Source organism: Elephas maximus, chromosome 9 (assembly GCF_024166365.1).
Source record: "Elephas maximus indicus isolate mEleMax1 chromosome 9, mEleMax1 primary haplotype, whole genome shotgun sequence".
Lineage (NCBI taxonomy): Eukaryota > Metazoa > Chordata > Mammalia > Proboscidea > Elephantidae > Elephas > Elephas maximus.
In genome coordinates this window covers 71,976,605-71,998,252 of record NC_064827.1, presented here as the reverse complement: position 1 = coordinate 71,998,252, position 21,648 = coordinate 71,976,605, and the positions used below count along the sequence as shown (strand labels likewise).

Here is a 21,648-nt window from a genome sequence, read left to right as displayed (position 1 = left end):
GAGACAGAGGAAGAAAGATTTATTTTTGGAACGCAAAGTAGAGGGGTGCGGTAGTATGGGGCTTAAAAATGTGGCTCTGGAGACAGACCACCTGGGTTGCAATCCCAGCCTAATCACTTAGCCAAGTGACTTAGCTTCTCTAAGCTTCAGATCTCGGATGTAAACTCAAGTTAATACTTGTATCTAATTCACTGGATTGTTGTAAGAATTAACTGAAACAACGACTGTGCTTATCAGTTATTCTGAGTACCTGCTGTGTGCCAGGAGCCATGCTGTGGCTGCAGATATGGCTGTAAACAAAACGATTGTCCTGCCTGCCCTCCTAGAGCTTTCAGTCTAGTCAAAGGACAGACGTTAAACAGAGAGCTGCACAAATAACCATTTAGGTACAATTGTGATTATTCCAATGGGGGAAAAAAAAAACGTTTACTATGGGCTTAGCATTGTGCAGGACATGCATCAAGTTCTCTATACACTGCAGTGTTATTATTAATATTATTAAATACAAAGTTAGAAAGGTTATATAGAAAAAAAAAAAAAGGTTGATTCTGTCTCCAGAAGCTGTGGAGTGCTTTTTGGAAAAGGTGATGCCGAATCTAAGACTTTTGAGGATGAGAGTTTTTCAAGCAGATAATTTGGAAAAGAGCATTTACAACGGAAGGAAGGAGTGTTGGCCTGTGGGCAGTGGGATGTGGAAGCTGAGGCAGGCAGGGACTAGGGCTCCGAGTGCCCTGCTCAAGAGTTGGGACCTCGTCCAGTGTGCCTTGGGCATCCAATGCAGCAAGGCTTACAATTTGAAAAATCTCTCCTCAGGTGTCTTGGTCATCTAGTGCTGCCATAACAGACATACCACAAGGCGATGGCTTTAACAAAGAGAAATTTATTCTCTCACAGTCTAGTAGGTTACAAGTCCAAATTCAGGGCATCGGCTCCAGGGGAAGGCTTTCTGTTTCTGTCAGCTCTGGAGGAAGGTCCTTGTCCTCAATCTTCCCCTGGTCGAGGAGCTTCTCAGGTGCAGGGACCCTGTGTTCAAAGGATGCACTCTGCTCCTGGTGCTGCTTTCTTGGTGGTATGAGGTTCCCAACTCTCTGCTTGCTTCCCTTTCCTTTTATCTCTTGAGAGGTAAAAGGTAGCGTAGGCCACACCCCAGGGAAACTCCCTTTACCTTGGATCAGGGAGGTGACCTGAGTGAGAGTGATGTTACAATCCCACCCTAATCCTCTCAACATAAAATTACAATTAAAAAATGGAGGACAACCACACAATACTGGGAATCATGGCCTAACCAAGTTGATACACACATTTTGGGGGGGACATACTTCAACCCATGCCACCAGGTTCCAGTGACAAACTAAGCACATGCCCTATCACAGACTGAAAGACAGCTGCCAACCCCTAGTAAGTTTAAAGAGGAACCCTGAAGCCCTCAGGCAAAAAGTGTTCTCCCTTCCTGCCAAGGTGGCTGGAAAAGTCTGAAGCTTTTCATTCAGAATCAGAATTTTGGCCACTCTGATGGTTTAGCTCAATAGTGGTATAATTTGGAGAAAAAAAAAAAAAATTATTTTTTAAAGACTCTGGACAGGAAACCAAGAGAAATGGGCCTGCCTTTGCCACAACCTCTGGCTTGATGTCTCACCTCAAGCAAGTGACTAGGCCTCGGCCTCCCTATATATTAAAAACGGAGGATGGAGCAAAGCGATCACTGGTACACCTTCCAACTCAGTTTTACTCCTCCTTTGTGTGGGGGCAGCAAAGATCTCTCTGTGTGTTATTTTGCGACATCAATAATCCGTCAGATAAGGTGTAGTTATCCAGCGAGGCCTGAGAAAATGAGACACATATGGGTGATTTGTTTAGGTTGAGAGAAGAGGGCAGGTGCCATCTGACACTGGAAAGCCTGAAGTGAGATTCCCCAGAGGGCATATGGGAGGACACGATGTCACAAAGTAGTTAGAAAAACCCCATGTTCTCCTGAGTTTCCAGAGTGTATGCTTATCTCTCCCACTGAGGGCTGGAGACTAGATAGTGAGCCTCTTGAGATGATGACAGGTGTGAGATAAAGATGGTAGTGGCTGTGATAACCACTGCACCACCAGGGCTCCTTTGTGCCACCCTGGGGCTCCTCGATACCTGTTGTTGTTGTTGGTCGCCGTCGAGTCGACGTGGCGACCCCTTGTGCGCAGAGTAGACCTGCTCCCTAGGGTTTTCAAGGCTGTGACCTTCCAGAAGCAGATTGCCAGACCTGTCTTCTGAGGTGCCTCTGTGGGTTGAACTACCAACCTTTTGGGTAGTAGTTGGGTGCTTAACCATTCATGCCACCCAGGGACTCCTTAATACCTGTTACCAAAAAAAAAAAAAAATTCTAATTGATTCATAACCATCAAAGGAGCTGTATAGTAACAACTAGGATTTCTCCATTCCCTGATGAGGGGTGTACTTTTGCCACTGGCTTTCAGTTTTTGTAAAATAGGTGAGAGCCCTGGTGGCGCAGTGGTTAAGCACTCAGTTGCTAACTGAAAGGTCAGCAGTTCGAACAAACCAGCAGCTCCACTGGAGAAAGATGTGGCAGTCTGCTCCTGTAAAGATTACAGCCTTGGCAACCCTGTGGGGCAGCTCTACTCTGTCCAATAGGGTCACTATGAGTCAGAATCAACTTGATGACAGTGGCTTTTTGTTTTGGTTGAACGGCACAAGTGGTTAAGCACTGGGCTACTGACCAAAAGGTTGGTAGCTCAGACCCACCCAGAAGTACCTCCGAAGAAAGGCCTGGCAATCTGCTTACAAAAGGTCACAGCCAAGAAAACCCTATGCAGCATAGTTCCACCCTGACACACATGACGCCTCCATGGGTCGAAATCAGCTCGATGGCAGCCAGTTTGGTTTTGAAACAAGTATTGAGGTGCTGTGCTAAGCACCGTGCATTCATTTTCTCTTGTAATCCTCACGTCAATCCAGTTAGGTACCATTGTTTAAGAAGAAAGTGAAGTTTAAGGGTTAAATGACTTGCCTAAGTTCACTCAGCTGGCAAATGGCAGAGCCAGGATTCCAGCCATGCCTCGGGCTGCCCCCAGAGCACACGCTCTGGGCCACCAGGCCCACACCCCAGTGGGGAGTAGCCATCCCCCCCTGGCCTGTGTGCAGAGTATGTTTCATACTCTGTGTCACAAGACAAAGTGGAGCAAGAGAGATGACAGGGAAGACAGTAGCTCTGTGCTGAAGGGCACAGAGGAGAGAGTGCCCTGTTGGAAAAGAAGCATATTGGCAGACCAGGGTAAAATGGGCTATCAGTGGCTTCATCTGCAAAATCAGAGGGCTGGGCCCCATGGCCTCTACAGGCTGTTCTAGCTCTGAAATAGGGTGAGTCCCAAGTGCACAGGAGCCAGGCATTAGAGGAAGTCCTCATGTTTGTCTTTTTGTTAATTTGTTGCCTGGCCCAGCAGGATGATGCTCCTGCAACAGCCCCAGGCCCTGGTGGCTCCGGAAATTCATCCCGAGCAGACAGAGACCTAGTCTGTCCTTGTTGCCATGAAGGTCCTTTGTTAATTTGTTCATTCTACAAACATTGTGTGCGCATGATTCACATGAGCCAGTAACTGTAAAGCAGCAGATTGATTTGTTTGGTAAACAGAACAGCCACGTCCAGATGTGCGCTGGTCCCTCCATGTGGCCACACTGAGGTCAGTTACATACAAGCTCCTCCAGGAAGATTCATCTTGGTGCTTTATAGAAAGGCTGTGTTTTTAGTACTAAACCATTCAATAGTTTTGTGCTAGGCATGAAGTATGGACTCTGATCGCCATTATAAGGGAAGAAAGGATGAATGAGTTCAGGGAAGTTGCCTAACCACACCGAGGTGTAGCACAATGTAATGGAAAGAACCTGGGCTTTGAAGTTATACAGATTTGAGTCTGAATCTTCCTTCAGCCATTTAATAGCTGAGTGGCCTTTGAAAAGTAGGTCGAGGTGCATTTTTCTCATCTGTAAAATGGGTCCGCTTATAATGCCCAGTTCATAGGAGGGCCAAATGAGATACCACAAGTAAGCTGCCTGACTCTCAGAAGTACTTAGAGCTTGATAACTGTGTATGGAAGCCGTGTGATGCAGTAGTTAGAAAGAAGCAAGGATACTGGAGCTCATCTTCCTTGGTTTCTATCCTGGATCCACAACTTATTGGCTTGTATCCTTCTCCCTTAGTTTCATCTGTAAAATGGTAATAATAATAACATCTACTTTGTAGGGTTTTATCAGTTTAATTTAACAATTTTTGCACAGTTCCTGGCACATAGGGCTTCCAGTATCATCACCATTGTGTTTTGTGGCTGTTGATGCTACTCCATGCTATGGAACGACGTGATCAAGTGAGGCAGAGGTGGCCAGGCAAGCATTCAGAGAAAGGAACTGATGCACGTGAAAGGAGGTCAGTTTGCTGGGTCTTGGTGGTGTGCATGAAAGGAAGCAGGTAGGAACAGAACCAGCATGGGCCGAGGTTTATTGGGACTAGAATGTCAGAAAGATCCCTCCTTAAGTCCTTTGCCTCATCAGTTAGGGCACTCACGCCTCATCCATTTTTTAGTCCCCTTTGCTTTCTCTCAAGGAGCATTTCATTGCCTATCAAGCAAATGGGGCATCTGTGATGGCAGAGATTTTTCAAGTGACAGAGCTGGGCTACATGGTAGTTATGTTTATTTTTAGCAACTGTAGCCTCTAACTCTTTAAATTAGCTGCTGGCTGATTTAAGGAACTTCTTTGGTGCCTGGTTAGCATTCTCTTCAGGAATGCCAATGTGTTACGTGTGCTTTTAAAATTCTCAAGTGACTGAGGGGACAGTGTCTTGGCCAAATGGCAGGAGAAGGAAGTTGCTTACATTCCTTTGCCAGTACAGCACCACTGCCACTGGGCTCTCCTGTCAAGCCATGGTGATCCAGGCATATTTTCAAGGGTGTCTCTCACTCTTTGTCCCCCACATTTAAGCAGTTGTCAAATCATTGTATATACAAGTGTCTCTGTGTCAGCCCCCTGGCTCCATGTCCATTTCAGCTGCCCTAGTTTAGGTCTCATCTTTCCCCTAGACCAGTGATTCTTAGACTTTTGCCTGCATCAGGATCACCTGGAGGGTTGTTAAATCTCTGACTGTTGGTTCCCACCCATAGGGTTTCTGATTCAGTAGGTCTAGGCTAACCGAAAAACCCGTGGCCACTGAGTTGATTCCGACTCGTAGGTCTAGGGTGGAACCCAAGAATTTGCATTTCTAACAAGTTCCTAGGTGATGCTGCTAGTCCAGGGTTCAGACTTGCAGAATCACTGACCTAGACAATTCCAATAGCTTCCCAACATCATCCACTCTCCCTTTCTGCATTCAGAATACATGCTGTTGGCAGATTCCTCTTTTTCAGTATAATTCTGATCTTGCTTCTCCTCTCTTTAGAATCCACCATGGCCTTGTCATCTCCTGCACTACCAAATCCAAGTGCCTTTGTCTGATGTTCAAGCTCGTTTAAGATCTAGACCCATATTGGGTCGTATTCCCATCTTCATGTATACCACCAAGACACAACAAACAGATCTCCTTTCCTGTGCACCAGTTCCTTCATCTCGCTCCATCTTGTTTTCCCCCACTTACTTGTGTGCTTTTGGGTGTCAGGGACTGTGTCTAACTCACCCTTGTGTCCAAGGCCCCGGGACATGTAGATTCTTGGAAAATATTTTATGAATGAATAAATGATTGAAAGGATGCTTAACTAGAAATGAAAATTATTTCTCTGAGACAATTCTAGCAACTTCTTTGAAACTGGAATTTTTTACTTCGCTGTATCTACCATCCTATTTTGTTAATTTTGGGGAATAAATACAGTTCATACACAAGAAGAAAAGTCTTTGCTTTGATTTAAATCAAATTAAGAGAAGAACTATATAGTGGACTAAGCATGGGGTTTGTAGTGAGAGTCTTGAGTATAAATCCCAATGTCACTATTGATTGTGTGACTTTGGGTATGTCCTTCAGCCTCTCTGGGCCTTGGGTTCCTTATTTGTAAAATGAGAATAGTTTCTACCTACTTCATAGAATTGTTATGAGAAACAAATGAGATCTATAGGTAAGTTGCTAAGTTGCTTGGCATATAGTAGGTACCCTGTAAATGGTTGCTCTTTTAAATAGTAGGCTTTCCAGGCAAAATAGAGATAGGTAGTTTTTTACTAGAGTTTTAATGAAAAAGAAATCCATTTTATTTGAAGAACAATTATAGATAAAACATTCCAGAATTCTCTTTTCCCCTTATTTTAATGAATCAAGTAAACAACAAATTCAATGATAATAATAATTACCCAAAGGACTAGTAAGCTTGATTTTTGTTTCCTATACCTGTCACTTTCATTTCATAAGCCCCACATTTCCATTAAGACGCTATTAAGTAAAACCAGGTTTTAGCAGTATTTGTGATGGCTTGGGTCTCAAAGTCATAATAAGAAATATCTCTAGCAAAGATACCATTTCTTATTGTTTTATTTCGCCTTACATATCAGCTATAACTTTAGTGCCTTCCTCCAGTTGAGTAAAACCACTTCCCCCTAAATTCGTGGTTCTGAATCCATGAAAATAATATCTGAGGCTGTGAAGGCCCTTTCCACCTTGAGGTTACTAATTGGGGTTCAGGAAAGATGGGAAGTTGTGGTCATCCAGTAAATGCAGCAACCCTTGCAAGAAATGTGAAAGGCTGTCATGTAGAAAGAAAACAGATGCATTCCGGGTGGCTCCAGGGCAGGATGGGATGCAGGGGGTAGACACTGGAGGGACACACACTCTGACTCCCCATCAGGAAAACCTTTAACCCTGAGACGACCTGGAGGTGATGGGGCTCCCAGGACAGCCATCACCAGGACAGCCCAGGCTAAGGCCACCACCCCCCTCCCCGCCCCGCCAAACTATTTGCTGATTAAACACTCTGCTGGTGCTAAGGGCCTATCTGCCTACGTTTACTTTCTTCTCTAAAATTCCATCATTGTAAAATGTTCTGGACCTAGATAGTGGTGATGGTTGCCCAATATTGTGAGTGTACTAAATGCCACTCAGTTGTATACTGTTTTAAAGCATACATTTGAAGGTTAAAATGACGATGTTCTGCATATTTATCATAATAAAACAAAATGATATCATTGGACAGAGTGATCTCCAAGCTGCTTCTAGCTGTAACATTTCATGCTTCTGAGAGGGAGCACATTTCGTAGGGGACAGATCGCTCAACTCTCTTTAGTCAGATGACAGGTTATGTAGACACTAAATGTCTGAGGGGTATGGTTAATTATATTACGGTTCAGGCATAAAATAACCCAGGATATTGCATGTCTATGAGAAATTAGCTCAGGAAACATATTTAAGGCCATGGGAAAATACTTGTGATATAATGTAAAGTGTGAAAAGGATTTAAACTATATACAATGTGATTCTAATTTTATAAATATAGATAAGAAATCCAATGTTAAGAGTGCTTATCTCTGATTTGTGGGATTACAAATGATTTTGATTACTTTAAACATTTCTCAAAATTTCTACAAAGAGTATGAAGTACTATTATAATCCAAGCCATTTAAAACAAAAAATAAATAATAGTACTTTGGATTTTGTTGCCTCCCATGTGAATCGTGATGTGCTTTAGAATAACGGGGTGGTGAAAGGGAAAGAACACTGGCCTAGATGAACTAAGTTAAAATTCCAGGCCAGCCAGAGCAGAGAGATGCTTCACCACACTGAGCCTCAGTGCCTTCGTCTGGAACAGGGGTGTACTAATAATAGTCTACTTCACAGAGTTGTTTTGAAGAGCAAATGAGATAGTGAATGTGGGATGGTTCTGTTGATTGAAGGGTTCTTTGAGCTATTTTCATTGTCACTGAGTATACTCAAACTGTATGTTTCCAAATCTTCACTTTAACAGAAACGGAACAAGTGCTTATAAAGTCAGTGATTGCCATGTATCCAGTAATTTAAGAGCTCATTTCCGATAACAGTATGGCTTTTCTCATCTTCCTTCCTATAACCTTAATGGGAAACATTTTATTTCATCTGAAAAGTAACCACCTGACTTTTGTTTACTGTCTTAAGTTTGAGGAGCTGATGGCAAAATCATTTTAACTGAAGGACAACTACACCCCCTGGGAACATTGCTTCTCCTGAGAATCTAGGCTCTCCCCTTTGTAGGAGAAAGCATTTGTTTTCCCATCAGCACTGCTGAACTTTAAAAGAGGTTATCCTTTGTGCCACCCTGTATCTGTCCTCTGCTTGTCCTTGCTTTGAGACCAGCATCAAGACTTGCTCACAAGTGTAAACCGGATTGATAGAATTTTTGAGTCACACAGGAGTTCTGTTTCCTAGAGGCTGGCTCCTTGGACTCGTGTGAAAACAGGACCATTCTGGCAGGGCGGTCAAGCACGCTGTTTCTCTGTTGAACCTCATCTCCATTTTAAAAAGCTTATGGGGTACAGGAGTGGTGCAAATGCTGACCACACTCAGCTGCTACCTGAAAGGCTGCAGGCTTGAGTCCATCCACGGTGCCTCAGAAGAAGAGCCTGGTGATCTACCTCTGAAAAATTGAAAATTCTGTGGAGCACAGTTCTACTGTGACACACATGAGGTCATCATGAGTTGAAATCCACTCCATAAAACAACTGGTTTTCATGGGGGACAAAGCATCATAACCTTGGTATTTTATTTGAAGCTTAACTTGCTATTATAATGGAACTTTCCCAGTTGAATAAATTCAGTTAAACATTTCCAAGCCCCTAATATGTGTCAGGTCCTGGAAAAACAGAGTTGAATAAGATGTGGTTCTTGCCTTCAAGGTGCTCACAAAATAGAGAGAGACTGGCAGATAAATAAATGCAATGCAGGCATGACAGGGCCCGAAGAAGCAAGTTCAAAGAACAGGAGTGGAGCATGGAAAAGACTCATTAGCCTTGTCTAGGAGACATCTGAGTTGGTTTTAAAAGTGGAAAAGAAGTGCTCAGGCAGCCAGGAGTCAGGGCCTTATGCTAAGGAAAACAGGTACAATACGGCCCAACAAAGGGACTGATAGCAAGTTTGCTTGGGAATAGTAGCTCTGAGGACATGGCCATTTAATAAAGAAAAGAGTAGAGAATAACTTTGGTATTTAGCCCAATACTATAAGACATAGCTCCAATTTTCCTGAATCAGTTATTTGGGCAGTATTTATTGGCTGTGTGTAACATGCTGAGGGCTCTGTCTCCGAAATGGGCACAACAGGTAGAAGAGGGCTACACCTGGCTCCTGATCAGCCGTGAGCAGGACAGGAGTCAGGAAAGTGAGATGAGCTACAAGTGCAGAGAGAGGCATTAGGTGATGTAGGGATCTGTGTATCCAGTGAACACCGAGTCCTCTTTCCAGGCCAGATCAATGGGTGCAGGGTGAGAGAGGGACAGTGTTCAAGGCCTCGAAGGGAATAGTGTGTCTTGAGCCTAGACTGTTGAGAGGCAGTGATAGGAAATGAGGGAAGCTGAGAAGAAATTAAGGAGCCCTGGTGGTGCACTGGTTAAGCACTCGGCTACTAACCTAAAGGTTCGTGGTTTGAACCTATCAGATGTTCTTTGGGAGAAAGATGTGGCAGTCTGCATCTGTAAAAATTTGTAGTCTTGGGAACCCTATAGAGCCGTTCTACTCTGTCCTCTAGGGTTGCTATGAGTCAAAATGGACTCAACAGGAATAGGTTTCTCAGACGAAAATGGGAAGAGCCTTGAGCGCCATAATGAGGAATATGGACTTAATTGCATAGGCTCTTGTGAGTCACTAAAGAATTTTAGCAAGTAGGTGACACACCCGGGTTTACTTTAAAAGGGATGATTCAGGTGCCAGTGTGGAGGATGCATTTGTGAATGGCAAGGGCTGGAGGCAGGAAGACTACAATCCAGACAAGAGTTGACGAGGCCCAGGCAAGGAGAGAGGGAAGAATTGGTTTTAGGGAATGCTAGTGGTTAAGTGCTACTGCTGCTAACCAAGAGGTCAGCAGTTCAAATCCGCCAGGCGCTCCTTGGAAACTCTATGGAGCGGTTCTGCTCTGTCCTGTAGGGTCGCTATGAGTCGGAATCAACTCAACAGCAGTGGGTATGGTTTTTTTTCTGACCTGTTATCCATTGCCACATCAGTTCTGACTCATGGCGACCCCATGTGTTACAGAGTAGAACTCTGCCATAGCGTTTTCTTGGCTATAATCTTTACGGAAGCAGATCGTTAGGCTTTTCTTCCTCAGTGCCAGATGGGTGGGTTTAAACTGCCAGCCTTTAAGGTAGTCTCTTAACCACTCACTTTGCCACAAGGGCTCCTTTGGGCTAGTAGGCAAGTGCAATCCGTTTGCGTGCCCAGGGACCTTAGGGGATACTAAGGAGGTAGAACTGGCTGTGGAGGCAAAAGGAGAGAAGAGTTAGCCTTTATGCTGATTTTTCCTGCTTGGGTAACTGGCAGAAGGTGGTGACATTCAAGGACATGGGGAATGCAGATTTGGGGTAAGGATCATTTCAGTCTGAGGTGCCTATGAGCCATCCTGAAGGTTATAAATAGTTGGTAGTTAGATATGCAAGTTTGGAAGTGAGAATGATCTGAGCTAGAGATGGATATTTGGAAATTATTTGCTGCTAATTTTCTTAAATATTAGGATAATTACAGAATAAAATACCCAGACTGAGGACTCACAACACTATGATCATTTTTTTTGTACGAGTTCCAAATAACAAAACAGTTAAGCCAGAAAATGTAATTGTTCCTATTCCTAGAATTGGGTAACTGATGTATCTTTGCAAATTGTTCATTGAACTGTGCTATGGCTTCTTGCCAGCCCTCAATGAGATTTTTGTATTTCTTAATTATTCAATTACTACTCATAAGTAGGAGTTTGAAATCAAATCCAGACTGCTCCATAATAGAATATTCTCTCGAATCAGGAGCACAGTAAAGGAAGTTTTCCATGTTGGGAAACACTGCAAAAAGTAGAATGAAGAAAGTGTAAGTTTCCAGTTCTGACTCTGCCACTGGCTTCGAGACCTGGCTTTGTCATGTACTAGCTGTGTGACGTTGAGCAAGTCACTTTACTTCTCTAAGATCAGTTTTCAGATGTGTAAAATAAAAGTAGTAAATGGACCCAGGGGCAGATTATCCAATGGGCAAGAGAAGCATAGTGCTTACCTGGCTTACCAGATTATCGGTAGTAAACAAGTTCACATTTTTTCACTACATCAAAGATTCTGCTTCTAGCTATGGCTGATATCCATCTCTCTCCCAACCCCACAACACCTTTCTACAGAATCAAAGCTTCTTTTCAAATTTTCAGTCCCTGACAGGGAGGGATTACCCAGTAAGCAAGGTAAACACAGGTTTATTTGTGCTTACTGCTCTGTACTGACCAATTTCAGTGGGTTTCACCACATGAAACCCATGTGAAACTGGTCACTACAGAGTAGTAAGTAAGCACAAGTAAGCCCATGCTTACCTTACTTACTGGATAATCCACCCTTGACTGGACCCAATCCCAGCAAATCTGAAGTGAACGAGACCATGCCAGGAAAAGTGCTGTGTATGTGGGAAAGGGAAACTCTGGTGGCATAGTGGTTAAGAGCCACAGCTGCTAACCAAAAGGTCTGCAGTTTGAATCCACCAGGCGCTCCTTGGAAGCCGTATGGGGCAGTTCTATTCTGTCCTATAGGGTTGCTGTGAGTTGGAATCCACTCGATGGCAGTGGGTTTGGTTGGTAGTTTTTTTTTTTTTTTTGGTATTTGGGAAAGCATTCTCCACAGTTTGGTTATATTGTTTTGTCCTGTTTTTCCCTATGTGCTTCAGGTCTCAGCAGTTTGAAAAACCACTAGCTGGAAAGGAAGATACTTCAGAGAGTGACATGGCCACTGCCCCAGATGGCAGTACAAATTCTGAAGCCCACCTGCCTTCCATTTGCCTCAAGCAAGTGTTCCCCAAATATGCAAAGCATTTCAACTACCTGCGCCTGGTGGACAGGATGGCAAATTTGTTTATCCGGTTCCTGGGAATCAAGGGGACAATGAAATTGGGGCCAACAGGCTTTCGTACCTTTATAAGGTCAGTGAGTCAAGCACCCTCGGACTTTGGCTTTGGGCCAGGTGGAGTCTCGTTCCACATCTAGCTGGTATGATCCCTCTGACTGCTCTTGGGAGAATCTGGCTGTTGGGTCAGTGCCTTGTTTGAGGTTAGATTGGCCCAGTGGTTGGCAACAGACCGGGCACATTGTTGAGTGAATTAATGAATGTTATGAATGCGACAGGGAGTTCCCGAGTGGCACAAACAGTTAAGCACTCAGCTACTAGCCAAAAGGTTGGCAATTCAAACCCACCAAGAGTCGCCTCAGAAGACAGTACTAGAGATCTGCTTCCAGAAGGGTGCAGCCTTGAAAACCCGATGGGGCAGTTCTACTCTGTGCACACTGGGTCAGTGTGAGTCAGATAACAACAACAACAATGGGTGTGACAGCATTTATAACCTTAAGTTTGCGGTTAGAAAAATATTTGCATGCTATCTTCAGTTAAAACCAAATCAAACACAGTGCCGTGGAGTCATTCCGACTCATAGCGACCCTATAGGACAGAGTAGAACTGCCCCATAGAGTTTCCAAGGAGTGCCTGGCAGATTTGAACTGCCGACCTCTTGGTTAGCAGCTGTAGCACTTAGCCACTATGCCACCAGGGTTTCCAATCTTGAGTTAGGTCCTTAAAATACATATAAATAATTGTCCTGTGGAGTCAGACAGACCTTATGCTTCTTAAACTGGGGAGTGTGTTCTCCCAGTGGTACATGACTGGGGGCTGAGTGTTCGTGAAGCCACAGTAGGAACACAAGACACATCTTTCCAAAGTGTCAGTTTCAGCAGAGAAAAGTTAAATAATTCAGCTGATAAATAATTTAAGACATTTGTTCTAATATAAAAATAACATGGTTATATTGTGGAGTATAACACAAAATTTGCATGAATTTTAAAGATAGAACATGAGCTAACAAAGAAATTATATTTTTGCTGCAGCCTACAAAGTAAGCCACTGCCACTTGGTCTTTTGAGATTACTCATTAACTTGCCTCTACCCTCTGTGGCATTTCTGGGGCAATACAGGAGCACTTACTGTGTAGCCCTTGGGCAATTTAATTACTGTCTCTGAACCTCAATGACTTCATCCTGTAAAATAGGGATGAGGCTGCCTAAACACTAGATAAGGAGCCCTAGTGGTGCAGTGGTTAAGCACTCAGCTGCTAACTGAAAGATTGGCAATTTGGCCCACCCAGCTGCTCCATGGGAAAAAGACCTGGCAATCTGTTCCCATAAAGATCACAGCCTGGGAAACCTTATGGGGCAGCTCCACTCTGTCATGTGGGGTCGCTATGAGTCTAAATTGATTCAATGGCACCTAACAATAACAAACACCCTAGACTGTGTGTGTAACTAAGGTTGGCTGAGATTGCATGGGTACATCTGGCATGTGGTAAGTGCCTAATAAATGTTGGTTTCTTCTTCCATGAAATAATAGATCTATAAAGGGTCTTGCACAGAGTCTGGCACAAAGTAGGTTTCTATAAATATATGCCAAGCAAATGACTCTAAATCCCTAGAGCAAATGTGAATTGCCCAGATCAGGGAAGTTAGTTAATTGCAGCATATGTACTTCGAAAGGGGTATCTACCGGAACTCAGTGTTGCTGTTTTTTTCATCATTGGTTTTAATATTTCTACCTTCCACCTCTAAGTCACACTCTTCACAGTTTTATTCACTAAAGCGAATAATTAGAAATCTCAAATAGGAAACCATTTTGTCATGCACTTTTCTCTAAATAAGTTTTATAAATCCTAACTCTAAGCCAAAAAAACCAAACCATTTGCCTTCGAGTCTATTTGGTCCTGCTAGGATGGTAAACAAAAATATCGACAGGGATTTCAGCCATTTCAGTAAGCCTGAAGTAGTGTTTACACAATGCTTTTGAGAAGGGCTTTGTGCTTGTTTTAGGGAAAAAGAAAAGCCCAGTGGAAAGAGCACAGCCTTGGGTACAGACAGGTTGGTTTCAGCACTAAGCGTAATATTTAACAGTTGTGTGGCTTTGGGCAAATTCATTATCTTCTCTGAGTCTCAGTTTCCTTATCTGTAAAGTGGGAATAATCTCTCCTGCCTTGCAGGGTTGCTATAAGCTTAGGATGTAATATATACATAAAGCACCTGGCCCAGTACCTAGTTCATAGGAGCCACTTGTTAAATGGGAGTCTTGTGGTTATTATTTCTGTTAGAGGTGAAAAGGCAGTGTGAATTTTCAATAAAGTAAAAGGACACATATTATAATTTGTCCTGAGAATACTACCTAACATGACACCCTCTGACTCATTTAGGAATTGCATTTGACTTGTAGTGATAGACACTCATTTCTAAGTAGCTTAAATAGTGAGGTTCATTTTCTCTTATGTAATGGTAAGTTTGGCAACAGGGGCTCTAGAGCTGGTTAATGACCCCACAGTGTGATCAAGAACCCCGCTTTCAGTCTTTCTCCTCATCCAACTTTAGCAAGTGCTTCCAGGTGCAGGGTTGCCTTATGGTAACAAAATGGCTGCCAGAAATCCAACCATCAGCACTGAGTTCCAGGCAAGAAGAAGGAAGAAGCGAGAAAGAGCAAAAGCTCCCTGCTAGATGAGTTAAACTCCTTTTAAAAAGTTTTCCTGGAGGCTGTATCCAATGACTTCCACTTCCATCTTATTGGCCACCTGTATCTGTATGGGCAGCTGGGAAAAAGACTTTTTCTAACTGCATGTTGCTGTCCCAATACAGTGAAGAAGAGGAGAATGGATATTGGGTAGGCGGTCTCTGCCACTTTGTGATTCTTGGGCCTTGGAACATAGGGAAAAAGCCTAGTGACAGGGGCCCCTGGGCATGAGGGCACTTGGAAAAGTGTGGAAACCCAGTAGAAAAAACTGGAGTGCCTCTCTCCATTACAACATGTCTAGGGACCCAGACCATCTAGAGAAAAATCAGGAGCTTTCTAGTTCACCCCAGCATCTGCACCACTGCACAGAGAAATCAACTGGAGACCAGAGAGAATGAAGGTATGGCTTGGCTTTGTGTGAACAACATCTTTGGGTGCTGCAGGGACCATGACCCTGTGAGATTTGTCCATCTCTGTCTCAACTTCATGTTGTAAGGGAAGCGTCTGGTTCAACCTATCAATTCTCCCTGAGCGCCTACTCTGTGGTAGTCACAGAACATTCAGAGATAAATAATGGAACCATGCCTGCCTCAAGGAATTTTGTCTAACAGACAGCAGATAGTGAACCAATCACTCAATGCAATCATTCGGCAGAGTCACAGCACAGTGGCCTAAGGTCTCCCTGGTGGGGGTGTGCTCAGAGTAGGGGTTGCTTAGTCTGCCTGGTGGAATCAGGACAGGGCCCTGAGAGGAGGCAGGGCTTGGACTGGTTTAAATGGGAGTTTGCCTGGCAGCAAAGGGAGGGACACACAGTCCAGGCAGGGGGAAGTGCCTGAGAACAGATCTTGTACAGCCTGTGTTCAGAAATCAGGCAACGGTTGTAATCCAAGCTAAATTTGTGGTAGAAACTGAAATGCTTCCTTTTTACTCCTAATAAACTTCTACCAAAACATAGGATTTGGGGAGATTTGGAAAAATAGAGTAATGCACAAATCACAATCCAGTTGCCTACAGGGTCCAGGCAAGTTCCGTCTTGCTGGCTAAGAGATGGGAGGTGGGGGCTGCAGCAACCTGGGGCACATGTGCCCTACCTAAAGGGAGGACTGCTGCTGGCCTGAGTATCACCAGATCTTTGGATTTTTCAAGAGAATTTAGAAATACTGATTTTTATGTAAAATCTCCATCTATGTATATAAATATTGACAACTCAAAAAATAGTTTTTAAACATTTGTGTGAGTTCAATCAAAGCATGACGGCGAGCTCCAGTATGAGAGGAAGGAGGTATGTGTTAAGAGGACTGCTGACTTTATATACAACCTTGAAGAGAAAACAGAATTGAGAATGGTTCTAGCAAAGTAGATGACTAAAATGTAGTCCAACTGGAACAGAGCGATGTCAGAAATATAGTGACAAATCTGTCTGTCTGTGATAGGCTTTATGATTTTTCCATTCCTTTGTTCTCTATAATTAAGGGCATTTGCATGAAAAACTGATTTGAGGGGTGTTAGAGACTATTAGGTCCTGCAGCCATCATTCCCGATCTGTGACCGAGTACCGTTTGCGGGAGTGAGCGTGAATCTGAGACTGGAGAACGATGTCTTCAGGTAGGATGAACTCAGACAGTAAGCCTTCCTCCCTCCCCACTCACCCTGCAAATGTCTTTAGTAATTAAGGATGCAGGAAGAAACAGAGAAAATATTGCACAGCTATTATAGATTTTTCCTTTTAAAATGTACCTAGAGATCCCAACAGCAACTTAATTGTAAAAGATGATATTCTCTGCTTTTAGATTTATCTGAGTATGTTCAGTCTTGCTGGCTAAATTTAACAGCAAGCGCTTTCTCTTGCTAGCAACAATCCTCCCTTTCCCTTCCACTTTGGTTTAAATTTTGCTTCGTTATGAATTAATAATATTTATGCCATATGTTAAATCGAACCGAGTGCCCTTCTCTGGAGCGCTGCACAAGAGACATATTCGCTGGCTAGATAGACACTCCTTTCAGAGCTCCCACGCACACAGCAGAAGTTGAACTTGGCTTTCGTCTGTACTACCCACTCTTTCTCTCCGAGTTCCTTGAAGAGAACTGGAGGGAAGAAAATAATAAACATTCTGATTGCATTTATTTTCAGTGTCCATATCTCATAATGTGCTGCATAGATCAGCAGTTTTAGGAATGAATTATGCTAATGCCAGTCTGGCCATATTCTATTTTCCTTTTCCACCAAGAAGTGAGAAATAATGAACTGTCGTTCTCTTGTCTAGACTTAACTCTCTATCTAACCAGCTTTTTGTGTCATTTCCTCAGGAGGCACACAAGAGTAGCACGTAGTACCATGAATTAAGTGCCTCTTTTTTCTTCCTGCCTTCCGTTTTTTTTCCTTAATAATTGCTGGGGTGTGGAGGTTTCTCTTCCCTGAGAAATAGAAGTTATCTGATTGATTCTTCAGCTTGACAGCTTTCTTTTAGGGAAATGCATTTTTATTTTCCTTCCATTGGATTATTAATTTGGGGCATCCAGTGTAATTCATTAGGACAATTTTTTTCAAATGTAAACAGCAGAATTTGACATTGGTTTGCATATGTGATATTTCCCATTACCATAGCCCGGGATTGAACTGAGTTTATTTCTAGGAACTAGAGGCAGCTTCTATGCACCTTGAGCTTTGGCTTCATGTGGGCGATCCCACTGTGAGATCCCTGCTTGTGCCCTTTGTGACTTCTGATTGCTGGTTTCCTTTTAAATTGGAGAATTTTTTTCTCTTTCTCTCTTTTCCCCTTTGGATCATTTTTCTTGTGAGGAGATATTAATATGCTTCATAACGGGTAGCTGTGGGGGGCTCTATTTTCTGAGAGGAACATGGGGTGGTGGGATGTTCTGGAACAGAAGTGCAAGGCGCCTTGCTCCCCCTCTGTCATTGCCTCCTCAATGACTTTAAAAATCTCCCCTTTTGGATATCTACGTCAATTGGCACAACATAGTTCATAAAGACAATGTTCTGCATCCTACTTTGATGAGTAGTGTCTGGGGTCTTAAAAGCTTGTGAGCGACCATCTAAGATACAACTATTGGTCTCTTCCCGTCCAGAGCAAAGGAGACTCAAGGGAGGAGGACTAATGGACCACATAAGCCCACAGCCAACAGGACCCTGAGACAAGAGGAACTAGAACAGCTACCACTACCAACCAGTGTGACTGGAATTACAACAGAGGGTCCTAGACAAAGCGGGAGAAAAATATAGAACAAAAAATCAAATTCACAAAAAAGATCAGACTTGCTGATCTGACAGAGACTGAAGAACCCCCACGACTATGACCCTAAGACACCCTTCTGACCTGGAGCTAAAACCATTCCCAGAGACCACCTCCCAGCCAAAGAATGGACAAACCTATAAGACAAAGAGTAACACCCGAGAAGAATGTACTCCTTAGAACAATTTACTATACAAGATCAAAAGGGCACTATCTGCCCAAAAGCAAAGATGAGAAGCCAGGAAGGGGTAGAAAATCAGGACTAAAGGAAATGGGGAACTCAGGGTGGAAATGGGAAGAGTGCTAATACATTGTGGGGAATGAAACAAAGGTCTTCAAATACTTTATGTATAAACTATCAAATGGGAAACTGATTTGCTCTGTAAACTTTCACCTAATGCAGCAAAAAAAAAAAAAAAACCTCCCCTTTCTGTGATGGATCTCTTTCCAGCAATACTGTGACATGCTATGCTTGAGATATCAATGTCGTTTAAAAACATACCTTTTAAACTGGAGTTGTTTTTCTCTCCCCTACATGTTTACGTATGGTTTTTTGGTTTTTGTTTCTTTTAACAAATAATGCTCATTTGTTAGCTTTCAACTTATAGACGCCTCTCCAGGAAAAAATAAGCTTCTTTTCCCCACAGAGAGGAATGAACACAAAAGAAATTCTATAAATAGGATTTTATGGAGTGGGCTAAGTTGCTTTCTAAATTTCCCATGAGATGTCAGTAGTTCTTAAGAGGAAATGGGGGTGGTAATTTTAAATCTTTCTACACTTGGGCTCCTAATGAACTTGAATGATTTTATTCTCTCCTATCATGGGCCCATATTCCCTTGGAGAGCATTTCTTCTAGGTTACTTTACATGGAGAAAGGGTGGGAGCTGTCGTTTGCCACTTCTCCCTATGTGCCAGGCACTGAGCTAGTCCTTAAATAGCCTTGTGTGGTAAGTGGCTTTATTCTTATTGTACAAATAAGGAAATGTAGATGCAGAGAGGTGCAGTGGCTTGCTCAAGGTCACAAAGCAAAGTCAAGATTAATTCTCACGTGCATTTGACTCCAAAACTTTTTTTTTTTTTATGTACATTTCTAGACTATTCATTCTTGGGAACATTCCCGGCTTCTCATGTTACCGTATTTCTTGGACTTTTGGTTCAGCGAAGAATTTGTCTTTGATTCTTTAGTCATTTGAAGAACTGCATCCCAGAGTATAAGGGGAAACTACTGTCAATATTTATGAGCTACAAGGCTTCCCATTTTTATCCCAGATGCTGAGACCGCTTAACACCTATTGAGAGTGGTACTCAAGACCAGTTCAGCTTGGCATCCCTCACTGGGCCCAGAATACTGCCTATGCATGGTGGGCACAAGATAAATTCTGTAAGGAGTGGATGGATGGATGGACGGATGGACGGACAGACGGATGGGATGGATGGGATGGATGGATGGATGATTCATTCCAAAGTCATTCCCCGTTTGAGTTGACTGAGAATGTATGGTGGCCACAAGGATAAATCTGGGAGAACCTGTCTCCATGCAACCCTGGTCCCCTACCCCATCCCCAGCCTAGTATTCAAAGCTTCCTAACAGGTGCTCTAGAGGTTCCAGCCTTACTGGTCCCTGGTCTGAGCCTTTGTGCCTTGAATCCTGGATTCTTCCTGCAGCCCTAGGCTGAGCTGCCTCCCACTTCTCCCCAAAGCTCCTAAACCCACTACTCAGAGGAGAACTGGATGGGAATCCCAGGTGTGTGGTCTTGGCAAGTCATGTCCCTTCTCTTGAGCCTCGACTTACCCTTCATTAAAATGGGGCTAAGAATACTCCCTCTTAGAGTAGTTATAAAGATTCAAAGAGCTAGTGGGCAGGAAAGGGCCTGGCATACAGATGGTGCCCAAGAAATGCTTACAGAATTGAAATTCTTTTGAAGCATTTCCTGTCTACTGCAGTCAGCATGGATGCTTCCTTCCCCTGCCCCGGTAGCAGATGTTGCAATCAACTGTATTTGCAGGCATCGTTAGGGAGGATGAGTTATCTCGGAAAAGGGATAAATGGAGAATTCTCTTTGGTAAATTATGGCTCCTGTAAAGGTTTGACATTTCTATTTTCTACCTGTCAGGAAAAAAAAAACTATATACCAGTGGTCAGTTAGATTCCCTTTTTATACTCCATTAACCCCCCAGAGCAAGCCAGACAGAGTTCCTGTTCAGTGTAGGAGCAGGCAGCCCAGAGGACACTTATACAATAATTAGAGAAAATCTGTAGCCATTCCTAATGAAGCTTTGAAAATTAGCAGTGCAGTTCATCAGAATACATTGGAAGAGACTGGCACGTCATCCCCAGTAGAACCCAATAGAGATAGCCATCTTGGTGACAGGTGATGTGAAAAGCTCCACGTCCGCTGACATGTTGTTACTTGGGCTCAATAACTGTGTGCTGATGTGCTTTGAAGTCTGCCACGGTGACTTGTGATTGAAATACGGTGCAGGAGTCCAGGAAGAAGCAGGATGTGAATTGATGGCCTAGGAAATGTGGGAGGGAAGATGGAAGGCAGGAGGGAATGAGAGAGCAAGCCAGGGCACTAACAGATGAGGAGCCCCAGCCTCATCCTGGCCCCAGGTGAAGCACATGCATCACTCCCAGTGTTAGGGGTATGTATGGGTTTGGAGAGGAGCCTCTGGAATGCCCAGATCCTGCTGGCCAATCGACTCCTTGCATGTGAGTTTCCTAAGGGAGTTATTCACACAAGGGATGATGTCAAATGAGAAATCAAAGTACCACTTTATCATTAGCTGGGGCAACGGATGTGGACACACTGAAAAAGTTGAAAGCAGCCATTGGGTGTAGTTCAGCCAAACCGAAAGCTGGCCCAGAAGTCTAACTTTCAGGATTCCAGGACAAATCCAGCCACTTTGGGACTCACCTCTCAGCATGATCCTGTTCAGGAGAGTGTTGCTCTGGACACTTGGACAAACCAAGAGCTGCCTCCTGGCTAGCAGAGAGCCCAAGCCCTTGTACCCAGACATTCTGACTAGTGATCTTCTTTCCCCAGAATGGACAGGGTCACTCACCAAAATGTCGGCCTCAGGTAGCCTCTCGGCCCATGATGGTTCCTTCTCTGGAAGAAGGAAAGGAAAAGGGAGCTAACAATCACGTGCGTACTACATGCCAGCTCCATGCTGTGTCTTTGGCATGCGCTCCGTCATCTAATGTTTACAACCACTGTGTGGGTGAGTATTAGTATCTTCATTTTAGAAACCAGGAAGAACAGGCACAGGTTTAATTGTCCACAGTCACACATCTAGAAAGGAGCAGAGCCAGTATTTAAAAACTGGTCTTTCTGTGTCCAAACTCATGCTCTTTTCGGTATACCAAGACTGCCTCCCTACATTTCTAGACCAAAAGCAAAAAGGGGAAGAAAGATGATTCTAAACATGCCTCTGTGGCTTGGACAGGGAGCACATTGCTGACATTGGACTGACAATCTGATTACTCTGGACTCCTGCATGGAAGCAAGCACTACCGGAAGCTCAGAGGCCCATCCCTGCCCTCCTCATGTCATTTCCCAGGTGTGCTCCTAAAGTCAGAAATGAGCACCAAGGCCTCCCCAACCTTGCAGCTTCGGCCCACACTAGAGGGCACGGGCCCCGCCTGTGCTGTTATGTTCTGTAAATCTTGGGCTTAATGTGGCCAATTTGGGGCCTATGTAA

The 21,648-nt window shown here is 43.7% G+C and overlaps 1 protein-coding gene across 1 annotated transcript in view; it reads left to right on the top strand.

Annotated features, from left to right (window-relative positions):
* The window catches only part of TTLL11 (tubulin tyrosine ligase like 11), a 306,701-nt gene that overhangs the window by 249,873 nt on the left and 35,180 nt on the right, over nt 1–21,648 (top strand). Inside the window, exon 7 of the mRNA XM_049897234.1 lies at nt 11,831–12,082. Coding sequence (XP_049753191.1) covers nt 11,831–12,082 — 252 coding nt within the window. The remainder of the gene's footprint in view (nt 1–11,830; nt 12,083–21,648) is intronic.